The sequence below is a fragment of the Myotis daubentonii genome, chromosome 16 (assembly GCF_963259705.1).
Source record: "Myotis daubentonii chromosome 16, mMyoDau2.1, whole genome shotgun sequence".
NCBI lineage: Eukaryota > Metazoa > Chordata > Mammalia > Chiroptera > Vespertilionidae > Myotis > Myotis daubentonii.
The window spans coordinates 26,884,941-26,900,364 of NC_081855.1; the positions used below are offsets into that span (position 1 = coordinate 26,884,941).

General features: G+C 41.9%; 1 protein-coding gene across 1 annotated transcript in view; it reads right to left on the minus strand.

Annotated features, from left to right (window-relative positions):
• UTP6 (UTP6 small subunit processome component) overlaps positions 1 to 13,601 on the minus strand; it is a 31,955-nt gene extending 18,354 nt beyond the window's left edge. Inside the window, exons 1-7 of the mRNA XM_059669486.1 lie at positions 13,410 to 13,601; positions 11,842 to 11,926; positions 8,699 to 8,740; positions 8,366 to 8,458; positions 6,281 to 6,328; positions 5,609 to 5,672; positions 4,046 to 4,164 (exon numbers count right to left, since the gene is read on the minus strand). Of these exons, the coding sequence (XP_059525469.1) occupies positions 4,046 to 4,164; positions 5,609 to 5,672; positions 6,281 to 6,328; positions 8,366 to 8,458; positions 8,699 to 8,740; positions 11,842 to 11,926; positions 13,410 to 13,501 (543 nt within the window). The 5' untranslated portion in view covers positions 13,502 to 13,601. The remainder of the gene's footprint in view (positions 1 to 4,045; positions 4,165 to 5,608; positions 5,673 to 6,280; positions 6,329 to 8,365; positions 8,459 to 8,698; positions 8,741 to 11,841; positions 11,927 to 13,409) is intronic.
• Between the last annotated feature and the right edge of the window lie 1,823 nt (positions 13,602 to 15,424).

Genomic DNA, 15,424 nt, shown 5'->3' on the forward strand with positions numbered 1-15,424 from the left:
GATCAATGGAATAGAATAGAGAGCCCAGAAATCGGCCCGAACCAATATGCTCAATTAATATTTGACAAAGGAGGCAAGAACATACAATGGAGCCAAGATAGTCTCTTCAATAAATGGTGTTGGGAAAATTGGACAGATATATGCAAGAAAATGAAACTAGACCACCAACTTACACCATACACAAAAATAAACTCAAAATGGATAAAGGACTTAAATGTACGACAGGAAACCATAAAAATTCTAGAAGAATCCAAAGGCAAGAAAATCTCAGACATATGCCGAAGCAATTTCTTCACTGATACAGCTCCTAGGGCACTTGAAACTAAAGAAAAAATAAACAAATGGGACTACACCAAAATAAAAAGCTTCTGCACAGCAAAAGAAACCATCAACAAAACAACGAGAAAACCCACTGTGTGGGAAAATATATTTGCCAATGACATATCTGATAAGGGCCTAATCTCCAAAATTTATAGGGAACTCATACAACTTAACAAAAGGAAGATAAACAATCCAATCAAAAAATGGGCAAAGGACCTAAATAGACACCTTTCAAAAGAGGACATTCAGAAAGCCAAGAGACATATGAAAACATGCTCAAAGTCACTAATCATCCGAGAGATGCAAATCAAAACAGCAATGAGGTACCATCTCACACCTGTCAGACTGGCTATCATCAACAAATCAACAAACGACAAGTGCTGGAGAGGATGTGGAGAAAAAGGAACACTTGTGCACTGCTGGTGGGAATGCAGACTGGTGCAGCCACTATGGAAGACAGTATGGAGTTTCCTTAAAAAACTGAAAATGGAACTCCCATTTGACCCTGTGATCCCACTTCTAGGAATATATCCCAAGAAACCAGAAACACCAATCAGAAAGGATATATGCACCCCTATGTTCATAGCAGCACAATTCACCATAGCTAAGATCTGGAAACAGCCTAAGTGCCCATCAGTAGATGAATGGATTAGAAAACTGTGGTACATCTACACGATGGAATACTATGCTGCTGTAAAAAGGAAGGAACTCTTACCATTTGCAACGTCATGGATGGAACTGGAGAGCATTATGCTAAGTGAAATAAGCCAGTCAATAAAGGAAAAATACCACATGATCTCACTCATTCATGGACAATAGAGACCATTCTAAACTTTTGAACAATAATAGATACAGAGGCAGAGCTGCCTCAAACAGATTGTCAAACTGCAGCGGGAAGGCCGGGGAGGGTTGGGGGGCAGGAGGTAGGGGGGTAAGAGATCAACTAAAGGACTTGTATGCATGCATATAAGCATAACCAATGGACATAAGACACTGGGTGATAGGGGAGGCTAGGGGACTGTCTAGGGCGGGGGGATAAAATGGATACATATGTAATACCCTTTGTAATACTTTAAGCAATAAAAAAAAAAAATAAAAATAAAAAATAAAAAATAAAAAAAATAAAAAGAAAGAGAAGTTCCAGAGGATGAGGCCCAGAAATCAGGATTTTAACAAGATTCCCAGGTGATTCTAATGTGCAGCAAAGGTTGAGAACCACTGACCCAGACTGAATGCCAAAGGCGATCTGAGAATCCAGCTGTCCTCTATTAAGTCAGATATCCAAGGCATTAACAAAAATGTGTAATGCCATTCTTCTTTTTCAACTTTGTTTTAGAAGAGCTTTCATCTAAAAATAATTCATCTGTATTAACATATCACGAATTTATTTTTAAATAAATAACTATTGTTAGATTTTTTGGTTTTAATTTTCAATGAAGTAAAAACTGATAGCTATAACCCATATAAACAAAGACCTTTGAGGTCCTCAGTAATTTAAGACTGAAAGAAGACCAAAATGTTTGAACTCCACTACTTATAGATCAATATATATATACTAACATGGAACTATATTCATTATATCCTCCTACATAATAAAAGGCTAATATGCAAATTGTCCCCTTGGGAGTTCAACCAACTGGGAGTTCGACCGCTCACTATGACGGGCGCTGACCACCAGGGGGCGGCACAGAATGAAGAAAGGCCCTGGCCAGCAGCCGGCAGCCAGGGGAAGGAAGGCCCTGATCTACCCTAATCACTGGCCAGGCCCAGGGACTCTACCTGTGCACAAATTTTGTGCAACGGGCCTCTAGTATTAGATAAAAACACAGAACACACCAAAACCGGTTTGGCTCAGTGGATGGAGCGTCGGCCTGCGGACTGAAGGGTCCCGGGTTCGATTCCGGTCAAGGGCGTGTACCTGGGTTGCGGGCGCATCCCCAGTGGGGGATGTGCAGGAGGCAGCTGATTGATGTTTCTTTCTCATCGATGTTTCTAGCTCTCTATCTCTCTCCCTTCCTCTCTGTAAAAAATCAATAAAATATATTTAAAAAAATAAAAATACAGAACACAAGAATGTTATAGTCCTACTTTTCAGAAATAAAACCTGTTTTAAATATCTGTAATTGGCATAAAGTATGGGTGATAAGAATACTTTTTCTGTTACTTTTTCATAGAACTGTTTTCTATGAAATAATAAACAAATTCTAATTATTTTTGATAAGAATAAACAATAAATCTATTCCCATTTTAGAAAATACAAGTATGAACATTTATTGAAAGCCTCCAAAAAACATGTAAAATAATAACACGGGGGGTGGGGGGGTAGAGGCAGAAGAGAGGGGAAATAAATGGTGATGGGGGAAAAATAAATAAAAATACCATACAATAACCCTCTACAGGGAAGACTGATTCTTACAAATAGTTTTTCAATAAAAATAATCAAGGCAGCAAAGGAATGTCTAGTAGAATATGAAAAACAAAGGAAATCAAGGGTACAATATAAGCCCTAACCAGTTTGGCTCAGTGAATAGAGCGACGGCCTACGGACTCAAGGGTCCCAGGTTCGATTCCGGTCAAGGGCATGTACCTTGGTTTCGGGCACATTCCCAGTAGGGAGTGTGCAGGAGGCAGCTGATCAATGTTTCTCTCTCATCAATGTTTCTAACTCTCTATCCCTCTCCCTTCCTCTCTGTAAAAAAAAAAAATCAATGAAATGTATTTAAAAAAAAAGAGTACAATATAAAACATCATTAAATTACTGTAAGACAAAAAAAAATATGGTTGGGACAGCTACAATACCAATTAGCATGAAAACCCATTATCTTTTTCCCCTCAGCATGGAGGTCTAATTTTCATTTGAAGACTAAATACCTCAGAAAAGGGTGCAAAGTTTCCAATAATGCACCATTTCCAACATTTGTTTGGTTTTCTCTCATCAAAAGTACAGCCATCACTGTCCCAGTGTACCTCCCCAAGGGGAAGTAAGTCTACCAAGGAGGGAAGAAAGTACCTATCTCAAGAAAAGGAGACAAAGAGAATGAGAAGAAAATGGACAAGAACGGGGAAGAGAAGGCAAAAGGGGGTAAGTGGGTGGAGGTGGGGGAGAAGTGGAAGAAAAGGACAGGAAGGAGGGAGAGAGGCTAAGAGAAGTGAATGGGAGGAAGGGCGGGAGGGAAGGAGGGAGAGAGGGAAGGAAAAAAATAAGAACAAAGGTATAAACATGGCTGACCCCCTGCCCCCCCCGACTGAAAAAGTAAGGTCCAGTTCCCTACCCCTCCCAACCATAATGGGCAGGTAGGAGCTTTAATGTCTCACGAACAACCTAGAGCAGCGGTTCTCAACCTGTGGGTCGCGACCCCTTTGGCGGACGAACGACCCTTTCACAGGGATCGCCTAAGACCATCCTGCATATCAGATATTTACATTACGATTTCTAGCAGTAGCAATATTACAGTTATGTAGCAACGAAAATAATTACATGGTTGGGTCACAACATGAGGAACTGTATTTAAAGGGCCAGAAGGTTGAGAACCACTGACCTAGAAGATGCACAGGGTCAAAACCTACTACTGGCCAAAATATACCCTCCTGGCCCCCTTTCTCCAGCAACTCCCTACTAACCACTAGCCTCTGTAATTCCAAGTTTTTTTTTAACTTAAAGAATGTGTGTCTCCAGAGGACCAAAGTGAGACATCACTCTCATGGAATGAACACACACACTCACTTCTTGATAAAGTTTTGCGGACTGGGGATGAAAGCGCAGAGCTCGGAGAAAGAGTTGTCTTGCACTTTCTGAAGACAAGCGATCTTCCATTTCCCATTTGGCCGCCATAATCCACAAAGCTATAAATGAAAACATCAGACTTCATTTTAATAAAGTAACTAACTTAGGCGCACACACAAAAAATGAAATGCTCCAATTTTAATACTGAAAGAATTTTTTAATCCTATCAAAAGAGGAAGGAAAAGGAGAGAGGGAGTTTGTAATGGTTATCTGTAAAGTATTGTTGCTTTATCTAAAATTACAAAGAATATCCTAAAGAAGACAGGTAAATATTAACATCTAAAAGTAGTTATTATGGTTCAATTACTATTTCATCAGATCTAAAGTCAACATCATTTGAAGTCACATACAAATTTTAAAAGTGATAAAATGCTGGAAAAAAATTGTGCATCTTAGAATCAATGAAATAAAATTATTTTCCTCTTTTCTCTAATTAAAATAGTCCATGATTTTTTTAAATGGCTCATAATTTTTAAAATAAATTTTTATCATACCTGCTAGGAATAAAGGCTTAAAAAACAAAACTTTTGTCCTTCTAGATGGGAAATTAAACTTGAGTTTGCATTCTAACCATTTCCCTATAAACTTAATAAAGGTCAGCAAGATTACCTTTGGTAAAAGTGACCGATGGCCCTAACCGGTTTGGCTCAGTGGCTAGAGCATCAGCCTGCGGACTGAAGGGTCCCAGGTTCGATTCCAGTCAAGGGCATGTACCTTGGTTGCGGGCACATCCTCAGTAGGGGGTGTGCAGGAGGCAGCTGATCGATGTTTCTCTCTCATCGATGTTTCTCTCTATCCCTCTCCCTTCCTCTGTGTAGAAAATCAATAAAGTACATTTCAAAAAAAAAGTGACCTATGGTTGGTAACCACATCTGGACTAGGCTAGGGTCCTGAAGCTATGCCCATCCATGGGTCTTCTAAGCCAGAGTGGCTCCTCTACCCACTCATTCCCTCGCACCTGAACCGTTACTAGCCTCTGAAGTGCCAGCAGCACTCTGCTGAAGAAAGGCACCTACGCGGTCCTGCTGTATTCTTCTGAATAAACTCGTGCCAAATGTAGCCTGATTGAGACTTGTGTGTTGTAAAATATCTAGGGGAGCCTAATACTTGAGAACAGGCACAGGAGCACCTCCACTGTAAAATAATGTCCCATCACACAGTATACACAAGAGAAGTGTTTCTCTTACAAAACATGAGCACCTACTCTGTGCCAGTCATTCTTATAAATCTGTATTAATCTTTTCCCCTGGAAGTTTCTGAAAACCCTTAAATAAGACTGCCTTCAAACAGAATGTCCCTCAAAGGACCAAAGAGTTTCTTTTACAGATATAATGCCTGACACAGTACACAGCAGGCAGAGATGAACGAAGAAGCAGTTATTCAGGAACCAAGTCTCCTGAGGCCGAGTACCTAAGCTCTCAAAATAAGTTTTTAGATTTATCAGGAAAATAGTATGCATCTACATAAAAGGTAGAAAAAGAATTGACAAGGATTTCACCATACCTGGCTTGTTTGAATGAATGGCCAACATGGCAGAGAATACCTTGCTAAGTTGAGCTTTGGTAGCCTGAAAAGAGGAAGAAAAATTATACTTCCTACACAGCAAAATCGCTGCTACTAATCTCTAAGTGATCTGTCCTGTATCCTTACCATCTATAAAATCCAGTGGGGCTATCATTAGGGGCATGTAAGCATACAAAGGCACTCATAGTTTTCTTCTACTTAAACCACTGTACCTAAATATCCTAAATATAAAATAAATTTTAAAAAATTCAGACCCTGGCTGGGTAGCTCAGTTGGTTGGAGAGTTGTCCAGATGCACTCGGGTTATGGGTTCGATCTCCAAGCAGGGCACATACAAGACTCTCTCACTCTCTCTCTCTTTCTTTCTCTCTCCCCTTCCCTCCCTCCCTCTCTCAAAAATAAATAAAATTTAAAAAATTTGTTTTCAACTTTAATGAACATAAAGATAATTTTCTTTTCAACTGAATTGAAAGCCACTGAATCATTCAGATATGCAAATGTTACACTGAAGTTCAGCCTTCTTGGGTTCTTTTCCCATTTGTTCACCCTAACACCTTTGGAGAAAACATGGAATTCAGTAGTCAAGTATGGGGCTTAAAAGGCCAACTAACTAAAAGAAGGAAAGAGGGAGCACGCTGTCCAAATACTCACCCATTTCTTACAGAAGACTACATAGGATAGCCAAAGTTGAACATCATCCTGCAAGAAAAGCAATGTAATAAGCTGCCTGAATTTGAACTTTATATTTATTTTATTTATTTTTTTTTTATTGCTTAAAGTATTACAAAGGGTATTACATATGTATCCATTTTATCCCCCCGCCCTAGACAGTCCCCTAGCCTCCCCTATCACCCAGTGTCTTATGTCCATTGGTTATGCTTATATGCATGCATACAAGTCCTTTAGTTGATCTCTTACCTCCCTACCTCCTGCCCCCCAACCCTCCCCGGCCTTCCCGCTGCAGTTTGACAATCTGTTTGAGGCAGCTCTGCCTCTGTATCTATTATTGTTCAAATGAACTTTATATTTAAAACAACTTTGAAACAATGACAGATTTCAGAAAATCTCATCAGTTATGACACCCTTTAGTGCAGTGGTAGGCAAACTGCAGCCCCTTGAGTGTGGCTCTTCCACAAAATACCACGTGCGGGCGCGCACATACAGTGCGATTGAAACTTCGCGGCCACACTGAAGGGGCCAAAGAGCCACATGTGGCTCACGAGCCGCGGTTTGCCAACCACGGCTTTAATATATTAGGCTCTTCCTCATCAAGGCCTTAGATCTCTTAAGCACAATAACTCAATCTGTTCCCTACTACCACTTACCATGCTCCAAGACAAAATTTGTTGTCTATCCAATTTGTTCAATGCAGTTTTTAAATGGTCTCAATCAAGAATAACAACCCAGCCCAAGCTGGTTTGGCTCAGTGGATACAGCGTCAGCCCAAGGACTAAAGGGTCTCAGGTTCAATTCCGGTCAAGGGCACATTCCTCGGTTGCAGGCTCAATCCCAAGCCTGGGGTGCGTGCAGCCGGTCGGGGCATGTGTGGGAGGCGACCAATCTATGTGTTTCTCTCACATAGATGTTTCTCTCTCTGTCTCTCCCCCTTCCTTCCACACTCTAAAAGTCAATGGAGCCCTGGCTAGTTTGGCTCAGCAGATAGAGCATAGGAAAGAGGACTGAAGGTCCCTGGGTTCAATTCCAGTCAAGGGTACATGCCTGGATTGTGGGCCCGATCCCCAGTGGGGGGCGTGCAGGAGGCAGCCAATCAATGATTCCCTCTCATCATTGATGTTTTTCTCTCTCCCTCTCCCTTCCATCTCTGAAATCAATAAAAATGTATATATTAAAAAATAATAAAAAAATAAAAATCAATGGAAAAATAGCCCTGGGTTTGGATTACCAAAAAAATTAAAAAGAATAGCAACCCAAAATTTGTCATTCTAAGGAATCCAAAGTACTTCCCATATAACCTATAATAAAAGCATACTATGCTAATTAGACCAGACAGCCAAATGACCTTCTGGGCGACCTTCCGGACGAAGCAAGGGCTGCGAGGGCCGATGTCAGGCGCCGCAGCTGTGAGGGCCAAGCCCCTTTGCACAAATTTCATGCATCGGGCCTCTAGTGTATATAATATGTCCCAGTCCCAGAGCTGAACTTGAAGAAAATCAAGTTACTGAGATACTGTCCCTACTCTAAGCATTTATCTTCCCACATCTAAGTCTTTCCTTAGAGATATCAAAACAACTTTCTGATCCTTAATTATGTATCAAATCCACTGCTTTAAGCACCATCCTCACAGAATAACTATAAAGTAATGAGATCAATTTTTTTTATACATATATATTTCTTTATTGATTTCAGAGAGGAAGGGAGAGGGAGAGAGAGATAGAAACATCAATGATGAGAGAGAATCATTGATCAGCTGCCCACTGCACACCTCCTACTGGGGATCGAGCCCACAACCCGGGCACGTGCCCTTGGCCGGAATCTAACCTGGAACCCTTCAGTCTGCAGGCCAACACTCTATCCACTGAGCCAAACCAGCTAGGGTGAGATCAATTTTCTTAATGGTTTAATAAGTGGCTTCAAGTAATGATACCATCATTAGAATAAGTACTGAGACACCCAAGGTAAGAATAGAAATAGACAATACATTGGAATATCCACGGCATAATATGTATAATACATATCTTCACATCTCTTACAGTTAAGCAAGCTCTGATCACTTACTTTCCACTTTGCTGAAGCTCGTCGGAATATGCCTTGTACCCGGTGTACAATAGAATTCTCAATCTCATCCTTCTTAAATGAATACCCGATGCGCTAAAAAGAACATAAAAAAAAAAACCAAAGCCTCAGTTTAATTACATTTATCCAAAGCTGCATTCCTACTTGGTCATTCAACAGTACTGACAGAGAAAGCAAACAGTTACAAACATCAATTATGAGTACATCAGCATGCAACTTACCAATGCCAACTGCTTCCCAAACCCAAGTTCTAGCTATAGAGCCACCCTATTTCATTCGATATTTTTTCAAACTTCCAGAAAATCATCTACTTACAGCTCTTCTTCTCTGGATCAGCTCCAGAAAATTAATTTCATACTGTGGAAGAAAAACATACCAAAAAAAGACAAACATAAGAAAAATTATAACATTTTACATATGTAGGAAATACATTTAGCTAAAATCAGGAATAGAAAGTGGAAGGTAATTTGCTATCAAAAAGCATCATCTACAGTAAATGTCTAGCATTCACTGAAAATTCACCTTACTTCTACAAAACTGAAAAATACACATATGTCCTAGCTGATATGGCTCAGGTGGACAGAGCACAGACCCTCAAACTCAAGGGTCTCAGGCTCGATTCCAGGCAAGGAAATGTACCTCTGTTGCAGGGAGCACGTGGGAGGCAACCAATTGATGTGTCTTTCACATCAATGTTTCTTTCTCCCCCCGCCCCACCCCCTTCCTCCCTCCTTTCCACTCTCTCTAGCAATCAGTGGAAAAAATATCCTCAGGTGAGGATTAAAAAATACTAAAAATAAAATGCCTCTTATACCTCATAGCAAGTTTATATGGTTGTGTGCAAATGGGGGATGTGGAAATATATGTAAGTGTGTGTTTATATATGTTTTTAATCTACTTATTTCAGTCATACTCTCTTTTAAAACTAAACAAATCAATCTAATCCACACACAATTCTTTTTTTTTTCATATTCCTCTATTTGTACTGCCTTTATTTTTTTTAATTTTTTTATTAAGTTATTACATATGTGTCCTTATCCCCACATTACCCCCCATCTCCTTACCGCCCTGATGTCTGTGTCCATTGGTTAGGCCTATATGCTAGCATATAAGTCCTTTGGTTGATCTCTCCCCCTTACCCCCACCCTTCCCTATCTTCCCTCTGAGGTTTGACGGTCTGACTGATGCTTCTCTGTCTCTGGATCTGTTTTTGTTCATCAGTTTATGTTGTTCTCACACAATTCTTAAATATCTGAAGAGTGAAGTGATTTGCCACTTCTTAAGTCTCCTGACAGTTAAACACCTCTACTTCCTTCAATAAATCCTCCTAGAACGAGGTTTCCATCCTGGCTGCCTTCCAACCAACCTTTCAAAGTCCTTCTTAAATGTAGTCTTGAGCTTAACACACTGCTTGCTCCACACTTTTTTTCAAACCAACATCTTCTGAGTGCCTACTACTTGCAATATCCTCTGTTCAACTTACCCAACACCCTACTTTCATTAACATAATCCATTAAATTCTGTTTTTTGACATAATATGCTCTTGGCTGATTTTAAGTTAGCAACTTACTATGAGCCCTAGAACCTCTTTCAAATACAAGACTCTTAGCCAGGTTGGATATATCGTTAGGATTTTGTTGTGATTTTTTAATATGTTTATGATTTTAGAAAACGAGAAAGGGAGAGGGAGAAAAACATCAATAAGCGAGACACATCAATCAGCTGCCTCCTGCACACTCCCTCCTGGGAATCAAGCCCAGAACCTGGGCATGTGCCCTGACCAGGAATCGACCCTGCAACCGCTTGGTGCACAGGATGATGTTCAACCAACTGAGCCACACCAGCCAGGGCCCATTAGTTCTGTTTAATTCAAGCTCAGAACCTTTAGTCTTATAACATTTCATCTTGCTATTGGGTTCTTTCTGAATCCTGATTTTGTCATCCAACATACTAGCTATTCTCCCCCATCTGAAAATTAGTCTAGCATGTATATATATATACTTTTTAAATATATTTTTATTCATTTCAGAAAGGAAGGGAGAGGGAGACATAGAAACATCAATGATGAAAGAGAATCATTGATTGGCTGCTTCCTGCACACCACCTACTGGGGATCGAGCCCACAAACCAGGCATGTGCCCTTGACTGGGAATCGAACCATGATCTCCTGGTTCATAGGTCAACACTCAACCACTGAGCCACTCCAGCCGGGCTAGCATATATATTTTATCCTCACTCAAATCTTCTATTCATTTACAGGACTAAAGAATCTTGTGGCAACCTCTTTCTAAATTGACAGACTTACAGACACATAAGCATAAACTTTCCAACCAGCTACTCTCATCAAACTCAGGCTCCTTTTTTCCCCCATAAGAGATAGTCTGTCAGAAATTAATGAAAGATCTTATACGCATCAGAGGCCTGGTGCACGGATTCTTGCACCAGTGGGGTCCCTCGGCCTGGCCTGCACTCTCTCACAATCCAGGACCCCTCGGGAGATATCGGATAGCCAGTTTCGGCCCAATCCCCACAGGCCCGATCCAGACAGGAGGGAGCCCGATCCTGTGTGTTGAGCTTCTGTCCCCTGATGGTCAGTGAGCATCATAGCAACCGGTTGACCGGTCATTTGGTCGTTTAGGCTTTTATATGTATAGATACTAGAGGCCCGGTGCACGACATTGGTGCACGGGGGGGGGGGGGGAGAAGAAGGGGGTCCATTAGCCCGGCCTATGTCCTCTCACAGTCCGGGACCCCTCGGGGTATGTCTGACTGCTGGCTTAGGCCCAGACATCCCTCTCACAGTCCGGGCCTCTTGCAGTCCAGCACCCCTCGCTCCTTACCGCCCATCTGCTGCGGAGGCGGGAGAAGGCTCCCACCACCGCCACTGTGCTCGCCAGCCATTAGCCCAGCTTCTGGCTCAGCAGCACTCCCCCACTTTGGGAGCACACTGACCACCAGGGGGCAGCTCCTGTATTGAGCGTCTGCCCCCTGGTGGTCACAGCATGTCATAGCAACCGGTCATTCCACCATTCAGTCAACTTGCATATTCGGGTTTCATTATATAGGATGCAATACCTATGGATACAGATAACAGGTGGTAAAGGCCTGGGGTGGGGCGGGAATAGGTGGAAGGGAGTAACGGGGACGGGGGACATCTGTAATACTCTCAACAATAAAGACTTTTTTAAAAGAGTCTGTCAAGTCGCTTGCTGAAATCCTGATACACAATGTGGTGTCTTTGGCAGTCTCTGATCTACTAACTCCATAAAAAATAAATAAATGTTGTTTGCCAAGAACTAAAGCTTTAGTGGAGCAATGCTGTTCTCAAACCACCTGTTTTGTTCATAAGTTACCTGTCTAATCATCAGTTCTAGAACTTCAATGAAAATTGACATCAAGCTGGCCGTTCAATTAATTTAAAATGTTTGAGATTAAAAGTCATGAAATTATTCACTTACTTGAACATAATTGATAAAGTCTTCCTTACAAAGAGCTCTTCGCTGTATTTTGTACTCTAGATCTGAAGCCTTCTTAATGATAGCCCTGAGGAGAAAGCCATTTAAAATATAACACTTAAAAAGAGCAAAGCTTAGCCCTAGCCAGTTTCGCTCAATGGATAGAGGGTCAGCCTGCGGACTGAAGGGTCCCAGGTTCGATTCCGGTCAAGAGCACATGCCTGGTTGCCAGCTCGATCCCCAGTGGGGGGCATGCAGTAGGCATCGAATCAATGATTCTCTCTCATCGTTGATGTTTCAATCTTTCTCTCCCTCTCCCTTCCTCTCTCTGCAATCAATAAAAAAGTATTTTTTTAAAAAGCAACGCTTAAATAACTATGGGTTTATTAAGTCTCTTAATTTTTTATATATTTAAAACATATTTACCAAAACATATAATTCCCAATTACCCTTCATAAGCAAGTATTCTCTTACATGATTACTTCTGTGTTCTTAAAGGCATCAGGATATATTTTTAAACCTTCATGAAAATCATCTTAATTGCCAGAACCACTAACATTCCCACCAGCAAAAAACTAAAACAACAACAAAAAAATCTTAAATATTTTGCATTATTTATATTTGCCATTAATAAAGATTCCTTTTACTCCAAATTCAGGTCACTTAAATTTTAATAATAATCAACTCTTTCCTAAATTCCTCTTACTTCTGAGTTCCCAACATGCAGACTAAACACACACACACACACACACACACCAAAACCTAGATTGTCTCAATATAGAAAGGTTTATTATTTCTACAAGGACTTACGAGAGAAGACTCTGTATTCAGCTAAGGAATACACACACAAAATGTGCATTTTAGGAGAATACAAGATATGCAAGACCAATAAGTGTCTCTAGTTAATAACAACATTCACTGAGCCCTTATTCAGAGTCCACACTGATACGTTACATTTCATTAACGATGTTTACTTTAAGGGTCCCCCTAATCACATTAGTACATTCACAGTCATTGTAAAACGAAGAAACAGTGGCAGAAAACCATTTAAAACTATTAGACTTAATGTTAACCAATTACTGAGTGCCCACTTTATGCCAGACATTGTTGGCTAAGCCCTGGGGCAGAACAGGAAATTGAATTAAATGGGCCCCGTCCTCAAGTCTTGTTGGAAAGACTTATCTGCTCCTCCGGGGTGCCCTCGTGCCCTCTCCGCATCCCCAGAGCATCTCGGGTCACCGCACAGTACACACCGCACTGCGATCCCAGCGCGTCTCCCCCACCACCCGCAGGGCAGCCGGCGCCTGATGGGCAGAGACCCTGGTCATATCACCTTTACAGCCCCAAGACCCCGCTCCCTGAAGGGCTGTCAGTATGTCTTGCGGGACGGCTCCCCTTGCAGTAAAATGAGAAGTTAATTCTAGGCATCATCAACATCTAGAGACGGGCTTCCGCCACGATAGGAAAATAAACACCAGTCAGGTGCTCCCATCCCTGGCCCCGGCACACAGGCACGCTCGCGCCGCAACCTCCCCTCGGCCCGCCCCAGCGCTTCTTCGTCCTCAGCTCACTTTATCTCCGCATGACTGAACAGTCCGATGCGCTCCAGCTGCTCCAACTCCGGGAGCCGGTCCTCTATGCGTTCCTGGATGATCTCCGCCATGAGGCCCGAACCCTAGAACCCCACCAAGCGCCTCTCAACTTCCGGCACGCGCTGGAAGGGCCCGCCTATTCCGGAGACCTGGCCCAGACGCTCGCACGTGCTGACGTAACGTGCGCTCTAGGTCCCGCCTTTTCCGTTTCCGCCGCCTCCGCCGTCGGAGAGGCCCTCGGGCACTTGCGGCCGCTGTCTCCTCCCTGTGGCAGACTGCGGTATTGCAGCGAGGGCCCCTCCTTCGAAGGACGGCCCCAGGGGCCTGGCGTGGAGGGGCGGGGCTAGCGTGGGGCGGGGTTTAGAAAAAGCGCCTCCCGGTCTGTAGGAGTTAGTTACCTGAAAGAGACGTGAGATGTATTTTCTACAGAATATTGTCTCCTTTTATTCTGCTCTCATCCCACTTCCTTGCTTTCCAACACCAAAAACAATAACAACAAAAAAACAGCTGAAACCGGTTGGCTCAGTGGATAGAGCGTCGGCCTGCGGACTGAGGGGTCCCGGGTTCGATTCTGGTCAAGGGCATGTGCCTGGGTTGCAGGCACATCCCCAGTGGGGGATGTGCAGGAGGCGGCTGATTGATGTTTCTCTCTCATCGATGTTTTTGACTCTCTATCTCTCTCCCTTCCTCTCTGTAAAAAATCAATAAAATATATTTTTTTTAAAAAAAGGATAAAGCATATTGTACAGGGTGAGACAAAAATAATACAATAAATAATAATACAAGAGCGAACTGTTTCGAGTAAACATTTCAAAAAGTTAGTAATGAGCCCTAGCTGGCTTGGCTCAGTGGATAGAGCATTGGCCTTCGGACCAGAGGGTCCTGGGTTTCATTCCCGTCAAGGGCACATGCCCTGATTGCGGGCTCAGTCCCCAATAGGGGGCATGCAGGAGGCAGCCGATCAATGATTCTCTCTCATCATTAATGTTTCTATCTCTCTCTCCCTCTCCCTTCCTCTCTGAAATCAATAAAAATATATGTAAAACAAAACAAAAGTTAGTAATGAAAATCGTAGGAGGCGCTAAAGCTGATCAGGCTATCCAAAGCACTATGTCTTTTTCAGCTAGATTTAGAAACCAGTGTGATAACACTGGTTGTTCACGTGCCAATTAGAATCAATAATTGGCTGATTAACTTTTTAATGGGGAGAGATTTTTATTATTTAAATAATGATCCTGGCTGTGTAGGACAAGGTCTTTGAAAAACTTATGGCCATGGGTGGACATCAGAAACATTTTTCAGAAGACGAGATCTTGGTATTGAAAAGTTTGTGTGTTATCGAATAAAATCAGTAAGATATAGACACTCCTAAACCATAAAGCAACTTAGCATTTCTAAGAAAACCATCAGACAACCCAGCTGGGATGCGACATTGTTGGTGTAATTACTACACTCAAAATAGCTATACAGCTCAGTTCTTTTTTAGGAGGATACAGAACCAAAGCAGGAGTTCTTGCTAGACCTGTTTATTTCAACATTCACATGAGCACCTTGGTCCTCTGTGTGATTTATGAAAGAGGAATAGGGTTAGCATTCACCATGCTCCCACCTCTGTGCTTTTCTTTTTTTCCTTTCACATTTTACCCCACTGGTTTTGTCTGTTCTTGTCTCCTTGAAGAAAAGATTACAATCAAGAGACAAAGTGTAGAAAAACAAGCAAGAATGTATTGACTGCAGCAAAGAATGTACTTAGGACTGTGAAACAAGGAAGAACTTAGAACAGCAGTTCTCAACCTGTGGGTGTGACCCCTTTGGGGGTCGAACGACCCTTTCACAGGGGTCGCCTAAAACCATTGGAAAACACATATATAACTACATATTGTTTTTGTGATTAATCACTATGCTTTAATTATGTTCCATTTGTAACAATGAAAATACATCCTGCATATCAGATATTTACATGACGATTCATAACAGTAGCAAAATTACAGTTA